Source organism: Hippichthys cyanospilos, chromosome 17 (assembly GCF_059441005.1).
Source record: "Hippichthys cyanospilos isolate Australia breed blue-spotted pipefish chromosome 17, RoL_Hcya_1.0, whole genome shotgun sequence".
Lineage (NCBI taxonomy): Eukaryota > Metazoa > Chordata > Actinopteri > Syngnathiformes > Syngnathidae > Hippichthys > Hippichthys cyanospilos.
Genome location: NC_142385.1, coordinates 12,633,366 through 12,657,140, shown reverse-complemented (window position 1 = coordinate 12,657,140; position 23,775 = coordinate 12,633,366). Strand labels below are relative to the sequence as shown.

Genomic DNA, 23,775 nt, shown 5'->3' with positions numbered 1-23,775 from the left:
GAGGAATGTTATCCACCTAGCCTAGTAAAGACTTGGGAACAGAGGATTTTTTTCCTCATGGTAAAATCCATTTTGGTTCATCGCAAATGTAATCATCCAACTAAGCTCATTTATTAATTAACGTATCCAAACCTAAAGACATATTTTCACTTTTTTCCAATTCTAGATACTTATTAGCTGAAGGCGGGGTCTAAAAACGGCTGGTACTAAATGAATTACGTCGGAAACTAATCTTTTATATTAGAAAAATAAGTTTTACGTCATTGAATACTTTAGGTAAACAATCAAGGAATTGATGACTTCAATCAAGTACTGCAGAAATTAGTTTACGTACTAAAGTAATGGAGTATTTGATTACTTTAGGGTTTGGCGTTTATTACTTTATATATCAAATTACTAATAGTAATCAATTACTTGAGTGATGCAGTATTCGAGTAGTTGATTACTTTAGCACGAATGAATCACTTTAGTAGTTTGTTTCAAAAAGTAATAGATAACGTTTGTACTTAACTGCCTAAAGTAATGAATTAGTTCCTTGAGTACAAAAGTAATTGATTACCTTAGGATGGTCGAGTAAAGTGATTACTTTTGGCAATCAAGCAATAAAGTAATTTTTGTAGATACTAAAGTACTAAAGCAATCACTTTGAAGTTAGTCCGTCATTACTTTAAGTACTGAAGTACTCAAAGTACTGGATTACTTTAGTCCCTAGAGTAACTCAATTCATTTATTACCAGCCTTTTTGAGACCTTTTATGTAGTCGTCAAACATACAGAAATAGTGACGCAGGATTATTTTGTTTTTGTTGTGGACAGTTATACTTTCAACCAGCAGAGGGAGACACAGCACATTTAAAATAAAAAGAGAACGGCGCCTTATACAAGCTTGTAAAGCAGTATTGTCCACATAACGAAAGAAGAACGATGAGAAAAATGTCTGTAATAAAGACGAAAAGCCATTCCAGATATATGACGTATTTTTTGGAGGATTCTGCCGAAATCATTTGATTTAAAACGGCGATGTGTCATTTATACAGCTCACCAAATGACAAAGCTGATGTGGCATAGCTGCTCAAAACACCTTGTTTAAACTTGCTTAGCGTATCTTTAGAAATGGTTCCCGGACTCGACGCCCACTTGGCGAGCTTGTTATTGCCTTACAAAATGTATAATAGGATTAGAGGTTTATTGCGGGCTAAAGCTTCTTATAAGTGTGTTAACAGAAATCGGGCAGCCATAACAGAGGCATTTGACCAAGAAGCTCTTCGCAGACACCGGCTGGCGAAAATGGCAAGGGCTCCATTCCTGTTGCCGTTTCTTCTGGTTTTCGGTAACGTCGCGTTCGTCCGTGCGGCGTTTCCGCCGAGCCTCATCGTCGATATGGTAACGATCGTCTTGGACAATTACTGCTCGCCAGAGAAGCTGGCAGGACTGAAGGAAGCCATCGCGGCAGCCGGCAGCAATACCGAGATCCTCAGGATTCCGGATGGTGAGTCTTTGTCTCGGGTCCTTAGCGCCGGACTCCAGGGCACGCTCAGCGACCCGCGCCTGAAGGTCTCCTATGAGCCGGACTTCGTCCCTGTAGTTGCCCCACAAATGCCTGCCCTACCTCCCGAGCAACTGGTCGCCATGCTCCAGAACGCCATTAAGCTGGACATTTTGGAGGACAATATCGGCTACATGAGGATCGATCACATCCTCGGGGAGGCGGCCGCCGACAAGATCGGCCAGATGCTGGTAGATCTGGTCTGGAACAAAGTCCTGCCGACTTCGGCGCTTATCTTTGATTTGCGTCAAACAATCAGCGGGGACATCACGGGACTCTCCTACATCGTCTCGTACTTCACCGCGGGTGAATCTGTGATTCACATCGACAGCGTCTACGATCGTCCTTCCAACGCCACCACCAAAATCCTGTCCATGCCCGCCCTGTTGGGCGAGAGATACGGCGCGAGCAAACCTCTCATCGTCCTCACCAGCAAGAACACCAAGGGCATAGCTGAAGACGTCGCGTACTGTCTCCAGAACCTGAAGAGGGCCACCATTGTCGGAGAGAAAACCGCCGGGGGTTCGGTAAAAGTGGATCGATTTCAAGTGGGCGACACGGACTTCTACGTTACTCTGCCTACCGCGAAGTCCATCAACCCCATCACCGGTTCGACCTGGGAGCAAACGGGGGTCACCCCTGATGTTAAAGTGGACGCGGAGGACGCCCTGGAGACGGCGATCAAGATCGTTCGACTTCGCGGCCAAGTGCCCGCCATCGTCGAGGGCTCGGCGGCCCTGATCGCAGACAATTACGCGTTTGAGGAGAACGGCGCCGAAGTCGCAGCGAAGCTGAAAGGACTCCTCGAGAAGAGCCGCTACAGCTTGGTTGTCTCTAAAAGCGACCTCGAAGAAAAATTGTCCGCAGACTTGAAGATCCTATCCGGGGACAAGAGCCTGAAGACCACCGGCAACACCCCGGTCCCGCCCCCTATTGTAAGACCTCAGAGCACGTCGAGAACGTCATTTTTTTTTAATCTTTGAATATCTTTCTTGTCTGTCTCCTCAGAATTTTACTCCGGAGATGTACATCGATCTCATCAAAGTCTCTTTCCACACGGACGTTTTCGAGAACAACATCGGCTACCTGCGTTTTGATATGTTCGGAGACTTCGAGGAAGTCAAGACCATTGCTCAGATTATCGTGGAACATGTTTGGAACAAAGTTGTCAACACTAACGCAATGATCGTCGACCTCAGGTAGGCGCTTTTTGACCAACGCGGTTGCGTATCTCTTCTAAATGTCTTTCATAATAAACAGTCCATTAAAATGGTTGTGCAGTACAGTGGACCCCCGTGTTACAGCATGTTTTTCATGTTGCGATGTGGAACATAGAGTTTTTTCCCGGTTTTGCGAGAAATACAACTGTCATGACCCTAAGGGGGTTGGCTGTATTTGTGTTGTTTTGTCTCCATCCGCAGACGTTTTTAGGTAATTGCACTTATTTTCTTTTGCCGTCTCAACTGCCTCCGTGCAAGGCGTCACTACAATGCTGGTCTGCTATTGGTCGGCTTCTCCTCACGGTGATGCTGCTGCTATTGTTCAGCCTCACTCGTTTCAAAATGGCGGAACGGTAAAGCTTTGGTCGATCGTGAGTGATTACAAAACCGTATTTATATTCCATTTTACTGCTTAATTCTAGTTGAATGATTCAGCCACGGGTCCCAAGATTGCTAGTGATGATAAAGAGCCGAGTAAAAAGACGATTTATATGGAAACGAAGCTGGAGATAATCAAGAAACACCAAGCTAGCCTAGGCTACCCTTACTAGGGAATATGCCGAAATTCGCCAAAGTTTGTCAAACATTCGCCAACGGTTTTAATGGTTTCATTTTGTGGTGACCTCTGACGACGTTTTGGTCATCTCTGGTGACGTTTTGGTGAATGTTGGTGACCTTCCAATAACATTCAAAGTGATGCGCTGGAAGGACGATAGTTTTTTTCCATTGAGCTTTGAATTCAAGGATCATATTTTTACCGCAAAAAAAGATTCTCTGACTAGCTACATCGCATGACTCCACCTCCATTGCTGCCATTTACCACTTGGCTTTTGCGTGTCGTTCATCTGACGACATGTCCACTCGTCTATTTTTTTGCCCCCCAACAGTTCTGGTCTGGTTTGTCCCGCCTCAAAACTGCACATCATGGCGACCTGGCCCAGACCGTTTTCCCAGTCTAGAAGGAAAAAAAAAATCGTTTGTAGAGGAAATATCCTATTTTTTTTTAACATTTCTATGATTTATTTTTCTTTTTGGCCAATACTTGTATTTTAGAAAACCAATTCATACAAAACGAGCCCATACAAATTCCAGTGGATGAAAAATTAACATCAAATGCAAGCCTTCACGGTTAACTTAAACCCGCTCGTAAGAATTATTAGGTAAAAGCATCTTGTCTTACTATGTATCAGACAACCCAAGATAACCTTTGCTTAACGACACTTTTTGCAGGAACAACCTCGGTGGGCCTACCACAGCGATCGCTGGCTTCTGCTCTTACTTCTTTGATGCCGACCAGGAACTTGTACTGGACAAGCTGACAGACAGACAGTCTGGCATCTCCACGGAGCTCAAGACACTGCCTGAACTCACGGGTAATTGGATACGGCAATGGGCCAGCGCAATAAATGCCGTTCTGTGATACGGTACTGCTAACCTGGATTCTTGACTAATGCGTAAGGCTTTTACTTGGGTATGGCAAATTCCGATTTTTTTGTGAGGTCAATCACATTTCTAGGTAAATGCCACCTGTAATGGCCCCAAACTGTCCCACGTGCGCGTTGAGGACACCGTGACGTCAAATCTAGTAGATGTGCTTAACATAACGGGTTTTGGGAAGAACCACTGATATATTTTCAATCTGATGCATTAAAGAAGGAAATTGAAGAGGGGAAGATTGAGGTTTTCGGTCATGGCATTTTGTATAGAGCCAGCAATTTCTCTGTTGCGAGACAAAGTTGAGTTGTCTCCGTTATGTCCACTATTCTTTTGTTTTTTCCAACCCTGTTCCGCATTTTTGAACGCAGAATTGTGCTGTTTGTTGCTTGCTTGTTACGTGCTAGTTGGATAATGCGATCTGGACGTTCAGGCTGAAATTGCAAAGGATCGGATACAAATTGGAATATTTTCCATCTTGACTCATTTCAGCCACACGTCCCACCAACAATTTAGATTGTAGAACTGACAAAAATATAATTGGCATTAGCTACGGCTAACATTGTACACATTCACATAAAACACATATGTAACATACTGCATTGGACCTCTGACATTACCGTTATTAGCACATTGTTAGTACTTTATCAATGACATCACACAGGAAGCACTCCGCATGACCCCAAACTAAACTTAACTAAATTTACACGGTCAGAATAATCCCAAAATACATATTATTGATCCTGTGGACTAAATGGTTCACTGGAAATATTAAATAAAAACATACAAATTGAACGTCCCAAAAAAGTGTCTCTCGCAACGTAACTAACTAATTTTGCAAGAGGTATCACTATATAGCATTTCGTATTTGACGCTCTTCTTTAGCTCCTCCCTCCCATTCTCTTACAGACCATCAGACTGCTCTGCTAAGACTCGAAGCTTCAAATTATTATTACGAACAATCACTTCCTGTTTGATTCAGGTGCAAGGTACGGGTCCAAGAAGACTCTGATCATCCTGACCAGCGGAGCGACGGCCGGTGCGGCGGAGGAATTCGTCTTTATCATGAAGAGGCTGGGCCGCGCTATGATAGTGGGAGAAACCACTTCCGGGGGATCCCACCCGCCCAAGACCTTCCAAGTCGGCGCTAGCGACGTCTTCCTCAGTATCCCCACAGTCCGCTCCGACGATACCTTGGCGCCGGCCTGGGAGAGGAGCGGCATTGCGCCTCACATACCCGTCTCGGCGGTGGCGGCCCTGGAAACTGCCAAGGGCATTTTAAACAAGCACCTGGCTGGTCAGAAGTGAATGTCGAGACAGAAAAAGGTCCAAATTTGCTACGACGAAATAATCGGAATTGTTCAATGAGCGCGTATATTTAAAGAAGAGAATGCGATTTTATTTTCACCGGCTTAGTCTGTTTGCAACGATTAAAACAGGGTCTTTAATTTCAGTTTTTTATTTCATCCTGGATGACATCATGATTCAAGTCATGTCAAAAACGAACTACCGTATTTTCCGCACTATAAGGCGCAGCGGATTATAAGGCGCACCCTCAATTAATGACATATTTTCAAACTTTTTCAATCGCAATATCGTAATACTCAAAGTAATAACAATAACGCAAATAACTCTCAATAGCATCATAACTCAGTCAATATGACCAACTTGTTCAACTGTAAACACACAAACAAAAGAGATAAAGCTTACTTTTTCAGTTCATTCCCCATCTATGAATCCCAATCTGAATATTGATCCATATATAAGGCGCACCTGATTATAAGGCGCACGATCAGCTTTTTAAAAAAATTAAGGCTTTAAGGTGCGCCTTATAGTGCAGAAAATATGGTAATAGTGTTACAGGTACTTCTTAGTGGAAACTTGAAAGTAATTTGAGCTTTTACTAATAATCTTTATTATTCTAAAATAATAACCGTTGTTCATCATCCTGGTGTATTGCAAACTTGAAATGTTTGTCCAATCTGCTGTTAAAATGACATGAAAATTGACTTGTGACCAAATAAAAATGTCACAAAAAAAATCTCATGTGTGTTGGATGTCTTTTTGAACCTCATACATCATCAAATAAAATTATTTAGGTACAACCACAATCAAAAGTAGAATAATAACACAGTAACAATGAAAAATACATACTAATAAAAATAAAAAATGTTGTCTTCTTTCAATGCTTTACCTCTGATGTGAAATGCCTTTGAATTAAAGATCAAAAGGAATGGACAAAAAACGTTTTTTTAACTGAATTTCTTGTGGACTGTTTTTGCTTCATTTAAAATTGTTCAGTGAATGAATTTTACAATGCATTTAATTTAAAACAATTTTGAAGAGTCAAGGGTGAAATTTCAGCTCCCTAGTGTCTTTCAATGCTTTACCTTTGATGTGAAATGTCTTTCATTTAAAGATCAAAAGGAATGGACAAAAAACCTTTTTTTTACTGAATTTCTTGGGGACTGTTTTTGCTTCGTTTAAAATTGTTCAGTGAATGAATTTTACAATGAATTTAAAATAGTTTTGAAGAATGAAAATTGAATTGCGCCATCTGCTGGATCTGGTATTGCTCCATACACTCATTTGGAGTGGGAGTAAAGTTGAAAGGTCACAGCTCCGAGGAATCATCAGCTATTCCTTTGCACTCTTATTCCCAGTTTGAAGTGGGAGGAGCCAGATGGGATGCTGACCCATTTTCTCTCCCCTCACTCGCTCTCTCTCTCCTCAAGATGAAATATGAAACCTGGACCATTTGAGTCCAGCTTGTCCCGCTGGTTCCCAGATCTTCTAGTGCCAACAAGCCTCCGCTTCTTCACCTCTTTTTTTTTTTTTTTTTTGCCCCACTTTCAACATGTTTTGACTCTCTGACAGGAAACTTTTCTCCCCCATTTCGAATCTTACCGACACCCAGCGCGCTTTTTCTCCGTTTCTTCTTTACATCCCTTTCATTTCAAAGGTGGGATGTGAGGACACTTTGCGTGTCTTCCCAAAGCCGCTAAGGAACTACTTTTTTTTTTCTCACTCTCTCTCCAAAACAAAGACGAAATGGTGCCGAGATTACTGTGGAGCATGTCTCTTGCTTTGCTTTTGTTTGGATTATTTTTGCTCACCTCGTCGTCCGCTAGGGCAGAACCGGAGCTTCAGGATGAAGAGGAGGAGGAGGAGGAAGAAAGTTCCTGCCAAGGCGCTTTTGACCTCTATTTTGTGCTCGATAAGTACGTTTTTCTCTATCTTTGTGCTATACGGAAACTCCGGAATCGGATTTGTAGAATATGACGGAATGTGCATCCACAATCCATGTGCGTGGGGTGACGCAGCAGAGGAGGCGGTCTTGCGGCTTGCTGAATCAGCAGAAGGAGAAGCGATACGGTCATGTTCTCTGGTGCCCGATTTTCACCTTTTTAAACAAAGAAATATGGAGAAGGGTCTCTTCGTTTTTGCTTGATCCCTACTTAGCAGCCGTCACGCTGTCATTAGTGCCGTCTGTACTCGCGCGTTGGAAAAATGCTGCGGTTTAGCGACATCCCGGCACTGAACTTCAGTAGCGTGGAGCAAACTGCAAACCGTGGAAAAAAAAATAAAGATCGTGCGTTCCGACGTTTGTGGGTTTTCAAAAGGCACTCATGAAGGCACTGTAAATTTACTTTAATTTACTGAAAGAACAAATTCTGATATTAATCCCTGGGGGAAAATTTGACCCAAGTTGGGCTTTTTGATGTTTGTGATGTGTGATAAAGTAAAATCATACAAAAAAAAAACACTAGGAGGCTAAAATATTGCATGGATTGTCAAAACATGACGACAATCAATATGCCATCCCTTCTAAATGCTTGCAAACAGGAGGTCAAGAGGTACACCCTATAGATGTCAAATGTAGCCCATGTCGGGCTTGTTTACTGCCATTCAAAATTGGAAATGTTGTCCATTTTGGGCACATTGGTCTAAAATATAGCATGGATTTCCCTCGATTTTTGTATTAATCCTTTCAAAAGGAACTTGCCAAACAAGGCGCAATAGAAATTTTTGTGTTGACACCCCAAAACCACCGGATGGCGCTAGTGGCCAATTTGTGACATTTGCAAGTCTTTCAATGATTTTGATGATTGGCTTAGCCTGGACTCCCATAACGCAAAGTATTCGCATGTCATGATGCTCTACTTATGACAATAAATATTTACAGTATTTCAAGTTCAAATACAGAGTAGTTATTTTTGCTATTAATCACATTTTTACAATTTTGTACATAAAGGTCAGTGCCCCACCAAAAAAAGACGTATACATGTATGGATAGAGCTGATGCTACTGAACATATTGAGGGGTTGAAAGTAATTATGTATATTTGATGATGTTATGACCCTGTCAAAGTCAGCCGAAACTGGATGATAAAAAGGCCGAGTGAAAAATCCCAGGACAAAAAATGGATATTTTTCCATCTGTTTTTGATCCACCTGTTCAATTTGCTATTTATATACCGTAACTCACAGACTACAAGCAGCACCTTTTTTCTCACGCTTTGAACCCTGTGGTTTACAGACCAGTACGGCCATTCTCAAAGTAAACAAAGGGAGACAGAATAAGATGATAAAGTATTTATTAGTTGAGTTCAATTTTACTTGTCACAAACGGGCACTCTCTACTAGTAAGTAAACAAATCAGGCATGTTACTGTTGTGTTTGTGCAGTACTGTTGGTTCTACTTTAATTCCTGAAACAACTAATTACTCTCTACGAGTAAACAAGTCAGGTATGTTACTGTTGTGTTTGTGCAGTACTGTTGGTGCTACTTTCATTCCTAAACATCCTTCCATATATATATATATATATATATATATATATATATATATAATTCCCACAGTGTTCACACACCCTATCATTCTTATATCCTGCCAACTATGACCATTTATCCATCAATGGATGGAAAACGGCGGTAGCAGACAAACTATAGCACAGCAAGCCTTCAAAGGTCTGTTTTTGGTACTTTCATGACATAGCGTCTCAAGACAATGTCTTTATCAGCAATATACAATCTTCTAACCACACTGATTTATGTTTGACGTGCTGCCGCCCACAAGCATCTGCTGCGCAAGTCGAATTAAAAGCTAAAACACGGGGCTGCCGTCCAGATGTGGGGGCCATTGTTGACTGGCTTTGTTGCTTAAAACACGGACACATGCTAAGAATATAACCTGCTGCTATTGTTAGCTCTCGTGCCAGGCTGCTAGCTTTGGTGCCTCTGGGCAGGAATACGTGCAGACATGGATGGTGGACTTCAAACAAGAGGAAGCTTTCTCGTAATCCCGCTAAAGCTAAACCCAGCCTCATCCCTTGGGTGGTTTTTCGCAGACGCAGCGTGAACCAGGCTTAATTTATATACAACACAGAATACCGAGTAGTAGTGCGGGAATGGATTGAATGGGGTAGAATATTTTGTCTTCAAACAGTAATCAGATAAAAATGAAGGTATAAAATACTTATAAACATAAATTGAAGTCTTAATGATTAAAATTCTTTAAATTAATTTGAAATTGTGCTTATCTGCACACTATTTTTTTCCTTCTCCTCATCCAAATCTCTCCCCATAAATTTTGGTCTATGAGATGAATTTGCCAGCTGAAAAAACACATTTCAGTCAGTGTGGTCCGTTCAAATGTGGTGAATAGGAACGCAAACTGTATCGGGCTTTGAGCCAGCCTATATGGAGCACTCGAGCACTGTTAGCTAGCAGCTATTTCATGCTAGGTGCGGCGCCTCAGCCACCGGTAAACATTGGCAAAGTATGGCATCGTCAGCATTATGGGATCATTTGTTTTCGCCCTGAATTGGCGGTTTAACAACATTTCAGAAAAAAACCTTGTTTTGTTTGTACTGGCAACAACCGCAGGAGAAAAAGTAGTCAAGGTGCTAATTAAAAAAAACTATTTTTTTTTTTATTTTTAAATTTTTAAGTTCATTTTGACGTTGGCCTTGTCACCACATTTCTGGCCAGAAAAAAATCCGCATTTTGTACTAGAATTACGAGGACTTGTTTCACCTCCAAAGTTTATAGTGCATGTTTTCACTCTGTGGGGTTTGATCCAAGTTCTCCGGCTCTCTCACCCAAAGTCAGCTGGAAAAGGGTAAGCAATATATTGGATTAAAAAAAAAATGCTTGCATTGGGGCCAAGTGGGACAGTGAAACGCTACATTCTGGAGCTCCAAAAGGAAAAAAAAAAAAAAAAAAACTTGTATGTGGTGGAATTTGGCATCCACTCTGTTCTGAGCATTATCTTCAGGAGTAGAGCAGGAGACATATTTCTCTGATTGTTTTTGTCAAAAAAATATCTTCAATCTCCATCTTTGACTTACTTGGCTCAACTTAGCATGTGTTGTGGTGTGTATATTGGATCCAGGATTTATATGGTGCAAAGCAACCATAAAATGTTTCCATATGCAACGAAACCAAAAGATAAAAGATGATCTGAACCACTATGAATGTTATTTTTAGGTCACAATATCCTCTTCCATAGAGTGAGCAAGTTCTAGCAGATAGTAAAATCTACACTTTAAACACAGAAATAACCATTATTCATTACTAATACAGCTGCTGAAAGAGCAATAAAAAAAATGTATAAAATGTGTAGGCATGCAGCATGTGCTACTGGCCGAACACGGCTATTCAACGTAGCATTAAATTGTTGTCAAATTATAGAATAACACGTAATTTATAAGACCATTTATGTGTGAAAATACATCTGACAAACTATTATTACTCTGCAATCAATAAATAGTCTTGTTACAGTCTTGTAAAGATAACAGTTGAATCTAATAGTAGCTAAATGCTAACGTGATTATGCTAAGATGCTAAAAAAAAGATAGTTCTGAAAAAATGTTTTTTCATTCAAAAAATACAGTTAAAGTTATTGCTGCTAAATAAGATGAAAAAAATAATCATACGCAACAAGCAACTTTTCTTGGTTTTAAAAGCTAATTTCGCTCCAGTAAAAAATAAAATAAAAACAACAACAACAAAAAAACTAATAAGACAATACAGCAGATATGATTTGGTGTGGTACCAAATGCTAAAGTCAGCATTATATACTGCATTTAAAGTGATAATGTGTAATACTTGGACCGTTTTTCATTACGGCCAGCAGGAGGTGCTGCAGGTGCTGCATTGACTTTAGCTATAACAAACATGGCCGCCTCTGGAGCAGTGCCACCCCCCATGTAATCTCATTTAATGATAACTAGACCTATGATTATATTTAAAACATACCGGTGGCCATTAAGAACCTGTTTATTTGCAAGTTTTTGAAATTTACGTTTATTCATTTTTAATTAAAAACGGTCAAAATCTTACACAATGTCCCTTAAAAAAACATTAAGACAAAATAAGTTGAAGAGTGAGATAATAAAGGCTCATGAAACTTGTGATAACAGCAGTAAATCTATTTCGCAAAAGCTTGCTAGCAGAGGATTGCTAGCAAAAGCTTGCTAGCAAACACTTGCTAGCAAAGGCTTGCTATGCTAATGTGAGCTTCCTACCAACACTTGCAAGATAAAATAAGAAAAAAAATGACTACAATGATGAAGGAATATAAACTTTGCGCTGATGTCATTTCAACATGGTTAGCATTAGCGGAAACACGGTTTTCATTTCGAAAATGAAATGAAACGTGAAGATAAAAGGTCACATCTTGCCTTTTTTTGTCTGAACATTCTCTTTCCGTCGCATGTATATATGTACATTAGCTCAGCAGTGCCGCGGCAAAGAGTCATAGCGTTGCGCTAGCTGTAAAAGTAGGTTAGCGGTTTTAAACAAACAAATCTTTGTGCCCAGTCAGTTAAATTGGAGCGCCATTATTGGCTGCAGGCCGGGGTGGTCTGGATGGGCCCAGCTGGAATGGCACGCAGCCTTCTTGGTCGCTTTAGGGATTTTTCAAATTGTATTTTTCCTTCTCGCACACTTTGAAGCGTGAGAATGAAGCCGAAAAGCCACGGATCCTTCAGACCAACGCCACTTTTTCCCACATGCTGTCATCCAGCCCTGCTGATGTCCTGTCCACTCTGGCTTACTATCAACTAAACACAAATTTAGATCTTAAAAAATGAGGTCCCATACGTTTGACCTTTGACATTTCCAGAAATATGTCATGTAAGAAATCTTGACGTAATATGCACTATAAATGAGTATTTTTACGTTTGCTATACCCATCTAAAATACCTGGTGAGTTTAGAAGAATGAAGTTATTAATAATGAATTACTAACTAAAAATAATTGATTACTTTGGCTACTTAAAGTACAAAAGTAATGGATCGCTTAAAGGGACAATGTGTAAGATTTAGGCCATTTGTGATTTACAAGGAATAAATTAAATGATTATAAATTTCAAAAACTTGCAAATAAATGTGTTCTTAACGACCAACGGCATGTTCTAAATATAGTCGTAGGTCTATTTATAATTCAATTATATTACATAGAAGGCTGCCATGTTTATTATAACTACAGACAACGGTAAATGCAGCACCACCTGCTGGACGTAATGAAAAACGTTCTAAAGTTTACGCATTGACCCTTTAATGTATTTAATAATTAGTAAGTAATTGATTATTTTAAGTACAAAAGTAAATGATATTGATTACTTTCAATTATGAAGTCATTAATTATTTTAAGTATATAAATATATAGGCTACTATATTTGTACTGGTCCCGCCCACTTGGAGATGAATTTGCCTTTGTGAGGGTTAAAAAAAGTTGACACCCCTAACTTGAACCTTTACTTAACTCTTCTTAATCCTGCAGATATTTTAGACCATCCTTTAGCTCAAATGGACAATTATGAAACTAAGAATTTTGGAAAATCAATCGTTAATATCTTATTAACTTTAAATTGTGCAAATCTTTATTTGTATTTTAATTGCCCTCCATGAAAGCAGAAAAAAATCCTAAAGTCCAGTTAAATTAAAAAAAACAAAACAAACGCTTTTAATTGGAAAAGTAAAAAAACGGTCTGGCAAAAATGACAGTGAATTTGTTCATAAAATGTTTATGAAATCTGATTCAGACGCAATCATTGTTAGTTACAAAAATATTGTACGAGAAATTAATATTACAGTGCGCGAGTAGTGATTTGTTTTGCTATTACCTCACATTAGCTGACAATGTAAAAATACTACCTTGTTTTTGCTAGCTATCACATTTGTTTTTCTCTTTTATTTTGACTTGATTTTGATTTGAGGTCAACGGGCGTTTCGTCTCATTTTGTTTTCCGCATCGAGACGTGCGTGTTTTCGCCCCTCGGCAAGATCCAATCAGAACGCTTAATGGTGCGCTGCTTCCGATGTTTTGACTTGTTTGCCGCTGTGTTGAAAGAAGAAGGTTAATCGCAGACACAAACTTGGCCAACTGATGAAAATATTTGGGAAATCGTGGTCACGCTTTATCTGGCGGGCAAAAAAAAAAGCTAGCGGAGTTTTCACATGACCTCACTCCCAAACTTCTTGTAATCCCACAGACAAAGTCCTTCACTTAGAAACCATTTTTGCTGCAACATGTGGGAAAATGGGGGACAACATGGTTTCCAAGACTGTCACTGACCATGAAATTTAGTTGCCTAGCGACGAAGCCATAACACGCCGTATTCCCGCTTTTACGCAAAGAAATAAAATGCCACGATCAGGAAATTTCCCACACTTAAGAACGGAAAAGCTTCTCATGATTGGTGATTTGTGAGCATGTCTAAATTTCATGATTGACGGCCTTGACTGTTTTCTAAGAACACGCCCTACACCGCGGAATAATTGTGCCAAAAAACAGACATCCAGAATGAACTCTAAACCTTAGTTCGCAGGTTGTCGAATTCCAGTCCTCGAGGGCCGGTATCCTGCTGGTTTTCCGGTTTTCTCTCCTAAACACACCTGATTAGGAAAATTTTCAAGCTCCGCCAGAGTTTACGAACGAGCGAATCATTTGAATCAGGTGTGTTGAGGAGAGAAAACCCGCAGCATACCGGCCCTCGAGGACTGGAATTTGACGACAACTAAGGCTTAGTTGATTCAATCGGAAGCAGCATGAAAATATAATTCCAATGCCGTATTGGAACCCTTCCCAACACCAGTATTGGTATCAGAACATTAAATGTTGCACCAATTAAATGAAAAGCTTCATCAAAACCACTTTACGCTTTCATGGATGAGGGCTAGTTCACGATGATGTAACTTAGCCTCCATCGCTTCATCCGCATATTCTAACGCCCCCTCACCTTTGAAAAACCCCAAACCACTTTGGTTTGGGACTTAGCTCAAACTACCAAATTATGATATCAAAAGAAATTAACGGCGGTGGGGCACTCCAGATAAAATAATAGTCACACAGAATGGAACGCTTCCCTTCCTCCGGCCGTGTTTGAACAGGTGAGCAAAACTGCAAGCTAGACCTCAGTCCCACGATGGCGGCCACCTCAAACAATAACCACCATCCAAGTCAAATAAGAAGTGTTATTACATTTTAATAAGACTATTTGCTGCAAAAAATTCTCTTATTTTTTTAATATATTTCTAAATAAAGTACACTGCATTAAGTGCCAGACCAAAATTGTATATAATAAATATAAAATTAACAAATAAGCTACATTTCTTGTTTTAAGCAACTAAACGATTACGTAACATCAGGAATTTCAGGAGGTTCAATGCCTTGCTCAAGGACACTTCAACAGGGTCACAATGGTCGGGGGCTCAAACCCAAAGCCTCTGATTGGCCTGTAAAATTTCTTAGATTTATGCAAATTTTGAAAATGTCCAGTAGCTTAAAACTGTCTAGTAGACATCGTTTTAATTAATTAAGTCATTAGATCGTTTTGTTGGTTGTCTTATTTTAAAATTACAGCTTTGCACGGGTATAATAAAGAACATTTTTCTGATCGTTTCATCGTGGGCCGCATCGTAGTTCTAGCCGGAGGGCCAGAAGAAATTTGAAGTGTGTGGACATACTGTTCAAAAGACAAATTGGGGTCCAAAAAAATGTTGTTTTTGGACAATTTGCAAGTTTGGTTTTTTAGCCAAGTCAAATCAGCATTTGGTGACCCACATCAAACAATGAGGCGGGCCGGATCTGGCCCCCGGGCCTTGAGTTTGACACCCGTCTTATATCGGAACCAAATGAGGAGAAAACATCCTGATTTGAAAACCATTGTGCAGTATTTTGTCTAAATATTTAAAGGCATTGTAAAGCATTGAAAGAAGACACCAGGGAGCTGAAATTTCACCCAGACGGTGTCAACATGTCAAATTTCATCGCGGCACAACCACTTAATCATCAAGGTACCTAGAGTGTGCCATCCCTTGTCTAAAATACTGCCAGAATGATGTGGAAGAACGTAACCCAAAAATGTTCAAAATACTAAGAGTTCAAATGCACCTTTTGCAGCGTACGATGTTTCTACAGGGCAAAATCTGCGCGGCTGATTGCATAATCCGTCTCCATGTGTTTACAGCATTTCAACATTGTTTATCTTTAAGGTCCTGTCCTCCTTGACTCAGTCAGCATTACGAGAAAGCCTTGGTGTGCGTATGTGGGGGGGGGGGGGGGGCAAGGAGGCGGGACTTATGAGAAGAAGAAGGGACAAAATGCTGAGGTAGAACTTTTGCTGCCATTTGTTTGTGTGCACGAGCGAGAGTTCATGCAGTCCATGTCATTGTGAAGGAGCTCTTCAAGTTGGGAGGAGAGCTTCGCAGCATGTGTGGTCTGCACGGGGATTTCTAGAACCTCGTCACCAAGGCGGGATCGTTGCTGTAATCTGCCATTGTTCTCCTCCATGGAAATATGAGTCAACTCCTCTCACTTTTTTCACATCATCACGTATCCATGATGAGATTTGGCATGACAAAGTCTTCTCTGTGTACCATACGACGCCATTGCCAAAAACAATCCATCAAAAACTCCCAGAGCGACGAACGAATGAATGTACAGTATTTGATGGTCCTAAAGCACGGTGGATGAGTGGGTTGAATTGTTGCCTCGCGCCGCAAGTTTCTAAGAGTTTGCGTGTTGGTTCAGTGCTCGTGTGGGTTTTCTCTTGGAAATTAGACTTCCTCCCGAAAGACAAAGAACTTTGATGGGTTAACGGAGTCCTAACGTTTCCATACGCTCTATGTTTCTCACGTTGTATGTTCAGCGGTTCTCAAATGGGGGTACGAGTACCCCTGGGGGTACGTGAAGACATTTCGGGTAGTGATGAGAGATTTTCACAGGGTTTCTACAGATATCAGACATATATATATTTTTTTTAATGCCATGGCAAGAACAGTGCATTTTCTTTTCAAATTAAGAGCAAATTAAATGGAACATTGAGCAACCTATTGCTAATTCATGTTATATAGAGACTCCCGTGCGAAACATTTTATTTCTTTATTTTGATAAGTTTAATATCAATGCACAGTCATTACAGATGGAATTTTCTGGCAGATAAGCCTGAAATATTACACAAGTTACCTTCTGTAGTTGCTGAATAAAATATATCGAGAGATATACCAACAAACTTAAATATATTAAAAATGTTTGGCACGGCACTATTTTAAGACTTTTTTTTTTTTTTTATTCAAAAATTCCTTCCGCTAGTTAGGGTTTTTTTGGTTGAGTGACAATAATCATTGAAAAATATTTGAGGCAGCCCATTCAATTCCAAAGACGCAGTTTTGCGTTTTTTTAATAGTCATTTATTACTATATATGTGATGCATTTTTTAAAAACCAGGTTTATGTAACAGAGACTCGTTTTGAATTATTGACAAAAATATGAATGAGAGGCGTCTCCATTTTAGATTTTCTACAAAAACAACCCTCTTAAGGTCTTTGATTTCAAAGGGGCCAAAAATTCAAATTGTAATCTGAGTGCATGAAAAAATTAGTAGACTTTGAACACCGTTTAGAAATTAATGCGCCAACAATTTCACCCCTCATGTTAATTTCGACCCAATTCGGTCCACTGATCTTGATACATCCAACAAAAAGCATTAAAAGAAAAACACTCAGCTAAAAATGACGATAGTTATTAGTAGAGATTCAAAATTTGACGTGCACGTGAAAATAAGGGATTAGTAAACTTTGCACACCGTTTAAAAAATGAATGTGTCAACAATTTAACCCCTTGTGTTAATTTCAACCCAATTTGGAACATTGATCTTGACACATTCAACAAAAAGCATTAAATGAAAAACACTAAGCTAAAAATGACTGTCATGTAGTAGAGGTTCAAAATTTGACGTGCAGAGATACAAGAAAATCATTTTTCAATCAATTATTCGTGATATACAGTATATGTCCTCGCGGCTTAAATGGAGGTCGTAAAGCCAAGTGAGCACTGTGGGAAAAAAGAAAGTTGACCTTCAATCTTTTACAAGCTGTTGGCTGGTTTTCATTGAATGGCGTTACATCAGTCAGTCAGCACCTACAATAACATTCTGCCTTCCTTCAGCTTGACTGGAGAGGACCGAATTGGGCTGCAGTCGGTTAGCTCATTTCCCATGTGTCATCGCTCTCAACTTAACTAACCTGATGACTGTTCACATCCTTATGTATTGCTCATACTGTTGCTCCATATGGCGTTTTTTTTTTGGATTTTTTTTTAATGGTCCTGTCTAATAGCTGACAAGGACTTACAGGCATATTTTTGGTCATAATTAGTAAGGGCAAACGCTGTAACCGAGGATTCGACAAGCCACTAATGAATTGAGCTAGCTTAGCTTTATTTATTTATTTTTCTTTTGGACGTAACTTTAAGTAAACTTCTCTGTTTGCTATTTTTGATCAGATACAGGCCTACACATGATTAAATACGCAAAATTCCTAACGCTGTAACCTACCATTTAACAAGCCGCTCATGAACTGAGTTAACGTGTTAGCTTAGCTTTAGTTTTCATTTCTTTCTTTGCTTTTGTTCGTATTTTTTTAAGTACATTTCTCTATTCGCTATTTTTGATCAGATACAGGCCTACACATTATTACATAGGACAAAGTTCTTGATGTTGTAACCTATCTTTCAACAAGCCACTAAGGAATTGAGCTAACCTGTTAGCTTAGCTTTATCTTGTTAATTTACTTTTTTTTTTTTTGCTTTTGTGCACAACTTGAAGTACATCTCTTCTAGCTTTTGTTTTTATAATATGTAGACATGAATATAGACGAATAAGTATGTAATAATGCTCATTAGCATTTTAGCTAAAACGCTAATTTAAATCATATTTTCAAAGGATTATTAATCACTTACATAATGTGTTAATCAATAACAGTGAAACATTCAAATTACCCGTCGGTGTAGTGTTGCAACATTCACTGTGAAGATGTATTTTTCATTTATTTATAATTTCATTTAGCAACTGAAGCTTGAAAGAAATCTCATGTTAGCATTAGCGACATCACATGTTTGTCTTTTGCGTTTCAGGTCTGGCAGTGTGCAAAACCACTGGGATGAAATCTACTACTTTGTGGAAAATTTAGCAGTCAAATTCAAAAGGTAAGCTGCGATACTATCACTAAAATCCGTCACTGTGCTAATTTAAGGCTATCGTTAAACATGTTTCGTACGAGCTTCCAAGAATCCAAGCGCGTAAAATTATTTTACGACTGTGGACACTTTGAAAATGACTTCCTGAAGCCCCATGACGAAGTTCTCTACCGAGAAACACACATGGACATCCACACATAGAAGAGTAATAAAATTAAACGTTTCCTTTCCGTCGCTACATTACAGCATATGTTCAAACACTTAGCAGGCTAATGTTTCAATCAATGGAGTAGTAAATTTAGAAGAAGTGATTAAAGCGTCAATGGATTCACTTTATATGAACGAAAACCATTCTAGGCGTAAATGTGTTTCTCTAATAAGTATTTTGTTTAAATTGCATGTCAACGAACAGAAATTCATTTAGTTGCAGTGTCCAAAACAAAAATAAGTGTATTGGCTTTGCTCAAATACCTTATAGAATTACCATTAAATGAACAATACTATGATTCAAAACTATGATAAAGGAGCTTTTACCCAAAGCTAATTTATTAAATTCTGTCTTTTTAATCATATTAAATTGGTCTTTTGTTTTTGTTACGTGAAATGTAATTGCAATACAATAAGATTCTCCATCTTTTTTTTTAAGTTTCAGGCGCTTTGATGCACTTGTCCTTTTTTCAGTTTTAGACTAAGCTGTAACCCGTATAAACACTGTAAAAAATAATTGTTGAATGTTGATTTAAATGAAAGGATACAGGTTTAGGTAGACTTTCCAATTTTTATAGCGAATAATCGTATATATTGTCATTGTATCATGTGGGGGCGTGGATGGGCGCGAAAAAAAAAATCCTGGGTTGGCGTCTTGGCCGCTTGAACTTGGCTTGTTTGTAGTCATTTCCAAAAATATTGCCCCCTGACTGACCATTGACAAATTGCAAGTCTTGACAACCATTCTTTTTTCCTCCCCCCAGTCCCATGCTTCGGATGTCCTTCATCACATTCTCCTCAAGAGCATCCACCATCTTAAAACTTACAGAGAAAAGGTACGCATTGCACATTACGACATTATTATCATTAAAGGTAAGTAAGTGCTGCAATAGGAAGCAATCGTCAGCAAACCACGGTCAACTTTGGGTGAAATTTCAGCTCCCCAGTGTCTTCTTTCCGTGATTTCTCTTTGATTGGAAATGCCTTTGACGTAAAGATCAGTGGATTGGACGAAATACTGCCCAAAGGTTAAATGATGGTGAAAATGATGTTATCTTTTGCAGAGTGGACATTCAAAAGGGGCTTAATGCGCTTAAAAGAGAAAAACCAGGCGGGGACACATTTATGCACCTTGGACTGCGGGAGGTAGGCAATTAATTGTCAAGGACGTCAAATTTAAGGGTTTAAAAGCACGTTGTAATCAGGTGTCTTTTTGTTATAGGCAAATGAGCAGATAAACCGGGAGAATTTTGGTAAGTGAAAAAAAAATATCTTGACAAAAATATGTTTACTTGGCGAAGTTTGACATTCTAATTAATTTTCTTTCAAATGGAAATGACATCACAGTTGCTAAGTGGTAATGACCAATTGCAGCTCGCATTTTTTCAGATATTTGCAAGCTGATTGGTTGTTGCCAAAGCCCCGAGCAAGTGTGATGTCACTTTCAGTCGACAGCAAGTGGCAAAATGGCCGCGATTTAAATCTTTCAGTGCCATCGACGAGAATTTTCGTCATGGAAAATACTTAGGTTGTGGGCAAGACTACAGCTACATTTTTTCCAACTCATCCAATGCCAGGGATGTATTTACACGTTTTTATTTTAAGAGTCCAGACATTCAATCCCAAACACTTAATTATCGATTTACTACTTAAGTATATTGAGATTTATGTCCTTAAAGTACATTAGTTTTGATTGCCCAAAAAAAAAAAATACGAGAAAATACGTCCGTGGCATTGAACGAGTTAAACGGAAAGTCAACCCAAAAAATGTATTTCCAATAGTGTTTCATGTAGCTCCACTATTCTATGCATGGAATTCTGATGAACTCGTTTAATGCCAGCCTTGGTGCCCCCCCCCAAGCCATTCCCATTTAAAAAAAAATAAAATAAAAATATTGATATTGAAGTCAATGTGGCTATTTTCCCGTAAATGGTGCTCAAAGTGTTAATACTGTGTTAGCGGAATATGAATTAAGCAGCAAAATCTACCCGTTTTTTTATTCATCTCAGGATGCGGCCATTTTGCCTCTTTGTCAACTGAAGACGACATCACAATTGCTCGGGGAAACGATGCCCCCTAGTGGTAGCATGGCAAAGTGCTTGATTTGACTCATATTAAAAATAGCTTGCTTGACCATTTAAATGTTAATATCAGCTTAATTAATCGTATTGTGATCGCGATTAAAATTCGATTAATTGCGCAGCCCTACTTCAGACAAACGTTGTTGCGGCTCTACCGTCACTATTCTTATTTTGCAGGCAAGGCCAGCGTAATTATAGCCCTGACAGACGGAGAACTGCAGGAACAACAACTTATCACCGCGCAGCAAGAGGTAGCTAACGGCATCGTTAAAGTGCCGCAAGTTTCACAACGCTGCGCATTTCGGGAAGCCGGGGAACACCCATTGGTTGATTGCTTGTTTTTCGGGGGAAAAATTCACGTGAGCTCTCTTTTACAACAGGCTGAGCGAGCGAGATCTCTCGGGGCGATCGTGTATTGCGTTGGCGTCAAGGACTTCAATGAGACTCAGGTATTGTATGTTTACCCGTTTACAACTTGAAACGGAGAAACGGTTTTGTTTGACCACTCAGTGGCAGTCCGACGCACCGCATTATAAGGCGCATAAAATAGAAGCTACAGTAGTGGCTGGGCTTGCATTATGCAGCCACTAGATGGAGCTGCGCTAAAGGGAATGTCAACAAAACAATCAAATAAGCTTTTCAATCTGAAATTTCAAATATATATGATTTGTGGAAAGTACTACCGGAAAACAGAAAAATATGTCTTGATTATATTAAAAGGCTGTTTTAGGTCAATGCCAAGTTTAAAAGCTTAGGTAACAACCAATCACGGCTCTGCTTTCATGTCACATGCAATCATGTGACCTTGTTTGATCTCATTTTTAACTCTTTTAGTTCCAATCATTTTTAGACACTGCTTCAGCCTAACACTTGAAAATATAAAGTACAAATAAGTACTTTTGTTTGAATGGGTGGTCTCGTCAAAAACGTATAATGACGTCTTTGGGATTGAATGAGTTATTTTTTGTTGGTAAAAATGGCAAAATGTGTTTTTAGGTATTACTTATGTTATTTTATTTATTGTATAGTTTAGATACTTTGGTCATTCACTGTAATTTTGAACTTTTACTGCCGAAAATCGTTAAATAAATGTGGGATCCTTTTAACTTTAACTTTCCGCAGAGTAATCATAATAATATTAATTGCGATTTTTTTTCTTCTTCTTTTCATTCCTGACAAAATAGCTGGCGACCATCGCAGACACCATCGAACATGTGTTTCCCGTTCTGGGAGGCTTTCACGCTCTCCGCGGTGTTATCGATTCGGTAAATAAAGCCATCATTGTCCTTTGTGTGCTTTTGAGGTTTGAATTGAATACTGTGCAATCCAAACAACGTTTTTTTGTTTGTTTGTTTTTTTTCCACGCTCCTGCAGATCATCAAGAAATCTTGCATTGAGATTTTGGCAGCCGAGCCATCCAGCGTGTGCGCAGGAGGTGCGGACTTTTCCTGGTTCTCAAGTTCAAATACTATTAACAGTTGGAAAGAATTGTAGCTCATTGATACAAAAACTTCTCTTTGGTGTGTCCAAAAATTTGAAATGTAAACAGAGACGTTCCAAGTGGTGGTGAGGGGCAACGGCTTCCTACATGGTAGAGACATCAACCAAGTGCTGTGCAGCTTTAAAATCAATGACACCGTCACAATTAGTAAGTAAACATCAACGTTTACATTTTATAGTTGTGAAAGGGAACTGAAATGCACAATTTTTTTCCCCCCATGTGAAATAATTTTCTCAGCCAAGTACCAAGAATACCGGTACTGCACCAACACAACAGTAACATGCCTGATTGTGTTTACTAGTAGAGTGTGCCCCCTGGTGGTGGGTAAAATTGATGTTTAAAGTAAAAAAATCCACTACAAATGTAATTCCAAAATTTTGAATCAGACATGGATGGCTCAGGGTCTCTTTTAAGTTTTTTTTTTTAATCCAAATATGCTTTGCTCTGGTTAAGGGGTGCTTGGCTGAAAAAAAACTAGATGTTACATCATTGAAAAATGTTTGAGAAGCACTCCTGTAGAATTAATGTAAATGAAAAGTAAAAATTTGCTTGATTGACTTTGTAGATGAGAAGCCTGCAAGTGTAGAAAACACTTTCCTGCTATGTCCAGCTCCTGTCATTGGCGAAGTTGGAAAGTAAGTTTCTCAGATATTTACACTGAAAGATGGCCCCCTGTTGGCTAGTTAAAAAAAAAAAAAAAATGCAGATAAGCTGCACTGAACTTTAAGCCACAGGGTTCAAAGCATGAGAAAAAAGTTGTGGTATATAGTCTGAAAAATATGATATTTTGTGGATATTAACATGGCAGCACCAATATGGAGACGTGATTTCATCAGGCGTTTTCATGATTAATGCCATGGCTAAGAGGTCATAAAATTAAACGTTTTCCTGCGCCAAACTCATACAAGAGCTCCCTGCTTAAAAATCTTCTGTAACTTTCCATGGGTTCATGCATCACCACCTAAGCATCTGACACCCCAACCATCTCCCTCCCCATCCTTCTTCCGTTCTGCTTCTTGACTTTTCCTGCCACTGTGGCTTCACAGTCCACAAACCATCTACGCCTGCTCGCATGTAATATATATATATATATATATATATATATATATATACAGTATATATATGCCGGTCACCTTGCACAACTACGGCTTAATTATGTGCCAGCGATTTATTCATTTAAATCATATTGATATATTTTAATTTTGCCATGTATAATAAAAAAATAAATAAATAAAGAATGCTTGTCCTTTCATTAGCTTTGGAATGTCAGCTCCAAAAACTAGAAGCTGGTTTACTTCAGAG

The 23,775-nt window shown here is 39.2% G+C and overlaps 2 protein-coding genes across 2 annotated transcripts in view; both read left to right on the top strand.

The window, feature by feature from the left end:
- The first annotated feature begins 1,227 nt into the window (after positions 1–1,227).
- rbp3 (retinol binding protein 3) lies at positions 1,228–6,245 on the top strand. Its single transcript, XM_088438418.1, has 4 exons — positions 1,228–2,480; positions 2,554–2,744; positions 3,996–4,138; positions 5,182–6,245. The coding sequence occupies exons 1-4, from the start codon at positions 1,287–1,289 to the stop codon at positions 5,505–5,507; spliced, it is 1,854 nt and encodes a 617-aa protein (XP_088294544.1). The 5' UTR covers positions 1,228–1,286; the 3' UTR covers positions 5,508–6,245.
- A 712-nt stretch (positions 6,246–6,957) lies between these two features.
- The window catches only part of antxr1c (ANTXR cell adhesion molecule 1c), a 30,659-nt gene continuing 13,841 nt past the window's right edge, over positions 6,958–23,775 (top strand). Inside the window, exons 1-11 of the mRNA XM_088438419.1 lie at positions 6,958–7,420; positions 18,621–18,692; positions 19,655–19,726; positions 19,955–20,036; positions 20,113–20,143; positions 21,150–21,223; positions 21,353–21,421; positions 22,157–22,237; positions 22,347–22,407; positions 22,522–22,620; positions 23,039–23,108. Coding sequence (XP_088294545.1) covers positions 7,251–7,420; positions 18,621–18,692; positions 19,655–19,726; positions 19,955–20,036; positions 20,113–20,143; positions 21,150–21,223; positions 21,353–21,421; positions 22,157–22,237; positions 22,347–22,407; positions 22,522–22,620; positions 23,039–23,108 — 881 coding nt within the window. The 5' untranslated portion in view covers positions 6,958–7,250. The remainder of the gene's footprint in view (positions 7,421–18,620; positions 18,693–19,654; positions 19,727–19,954; positions 20,037–20,112; positions 20,144–21,149; positions 21,224–21,352; positions 21,422–22,156; positions 22,238–22,346; positions 22,408–22,521; positions 22,621–23,038; positions 23,109–23,775) is intronic.

What these genes read in the sequence shown, in the direction of transcription:
- rbp3 (XM_088438418.1), top strand. Translation starts at nt 1,287, where the DNA reads ATGGCAAGGGCTCCATTCCTGTTGCCGTTTCTTCTGGTTTTCGGTAAC. An exon ending in CCCCGGTCCCGCCCCCTATT is followed by an intron (nt 2,481 to 2,553) that starts GTAAGACCTCAG and finishes CTGTCTCCTCAG; the next exon opens with AATTTTACTCCGGAGATGTA. An exon ending in GACACTGCCTGAACTCACGG is followed by an intron (nt 4,139 to 5,181) that starts GTAATTGGATAC and finishes TGTTTGATTCAG; the next exon opens with GTGCAAGGTACGGGTCCAAG.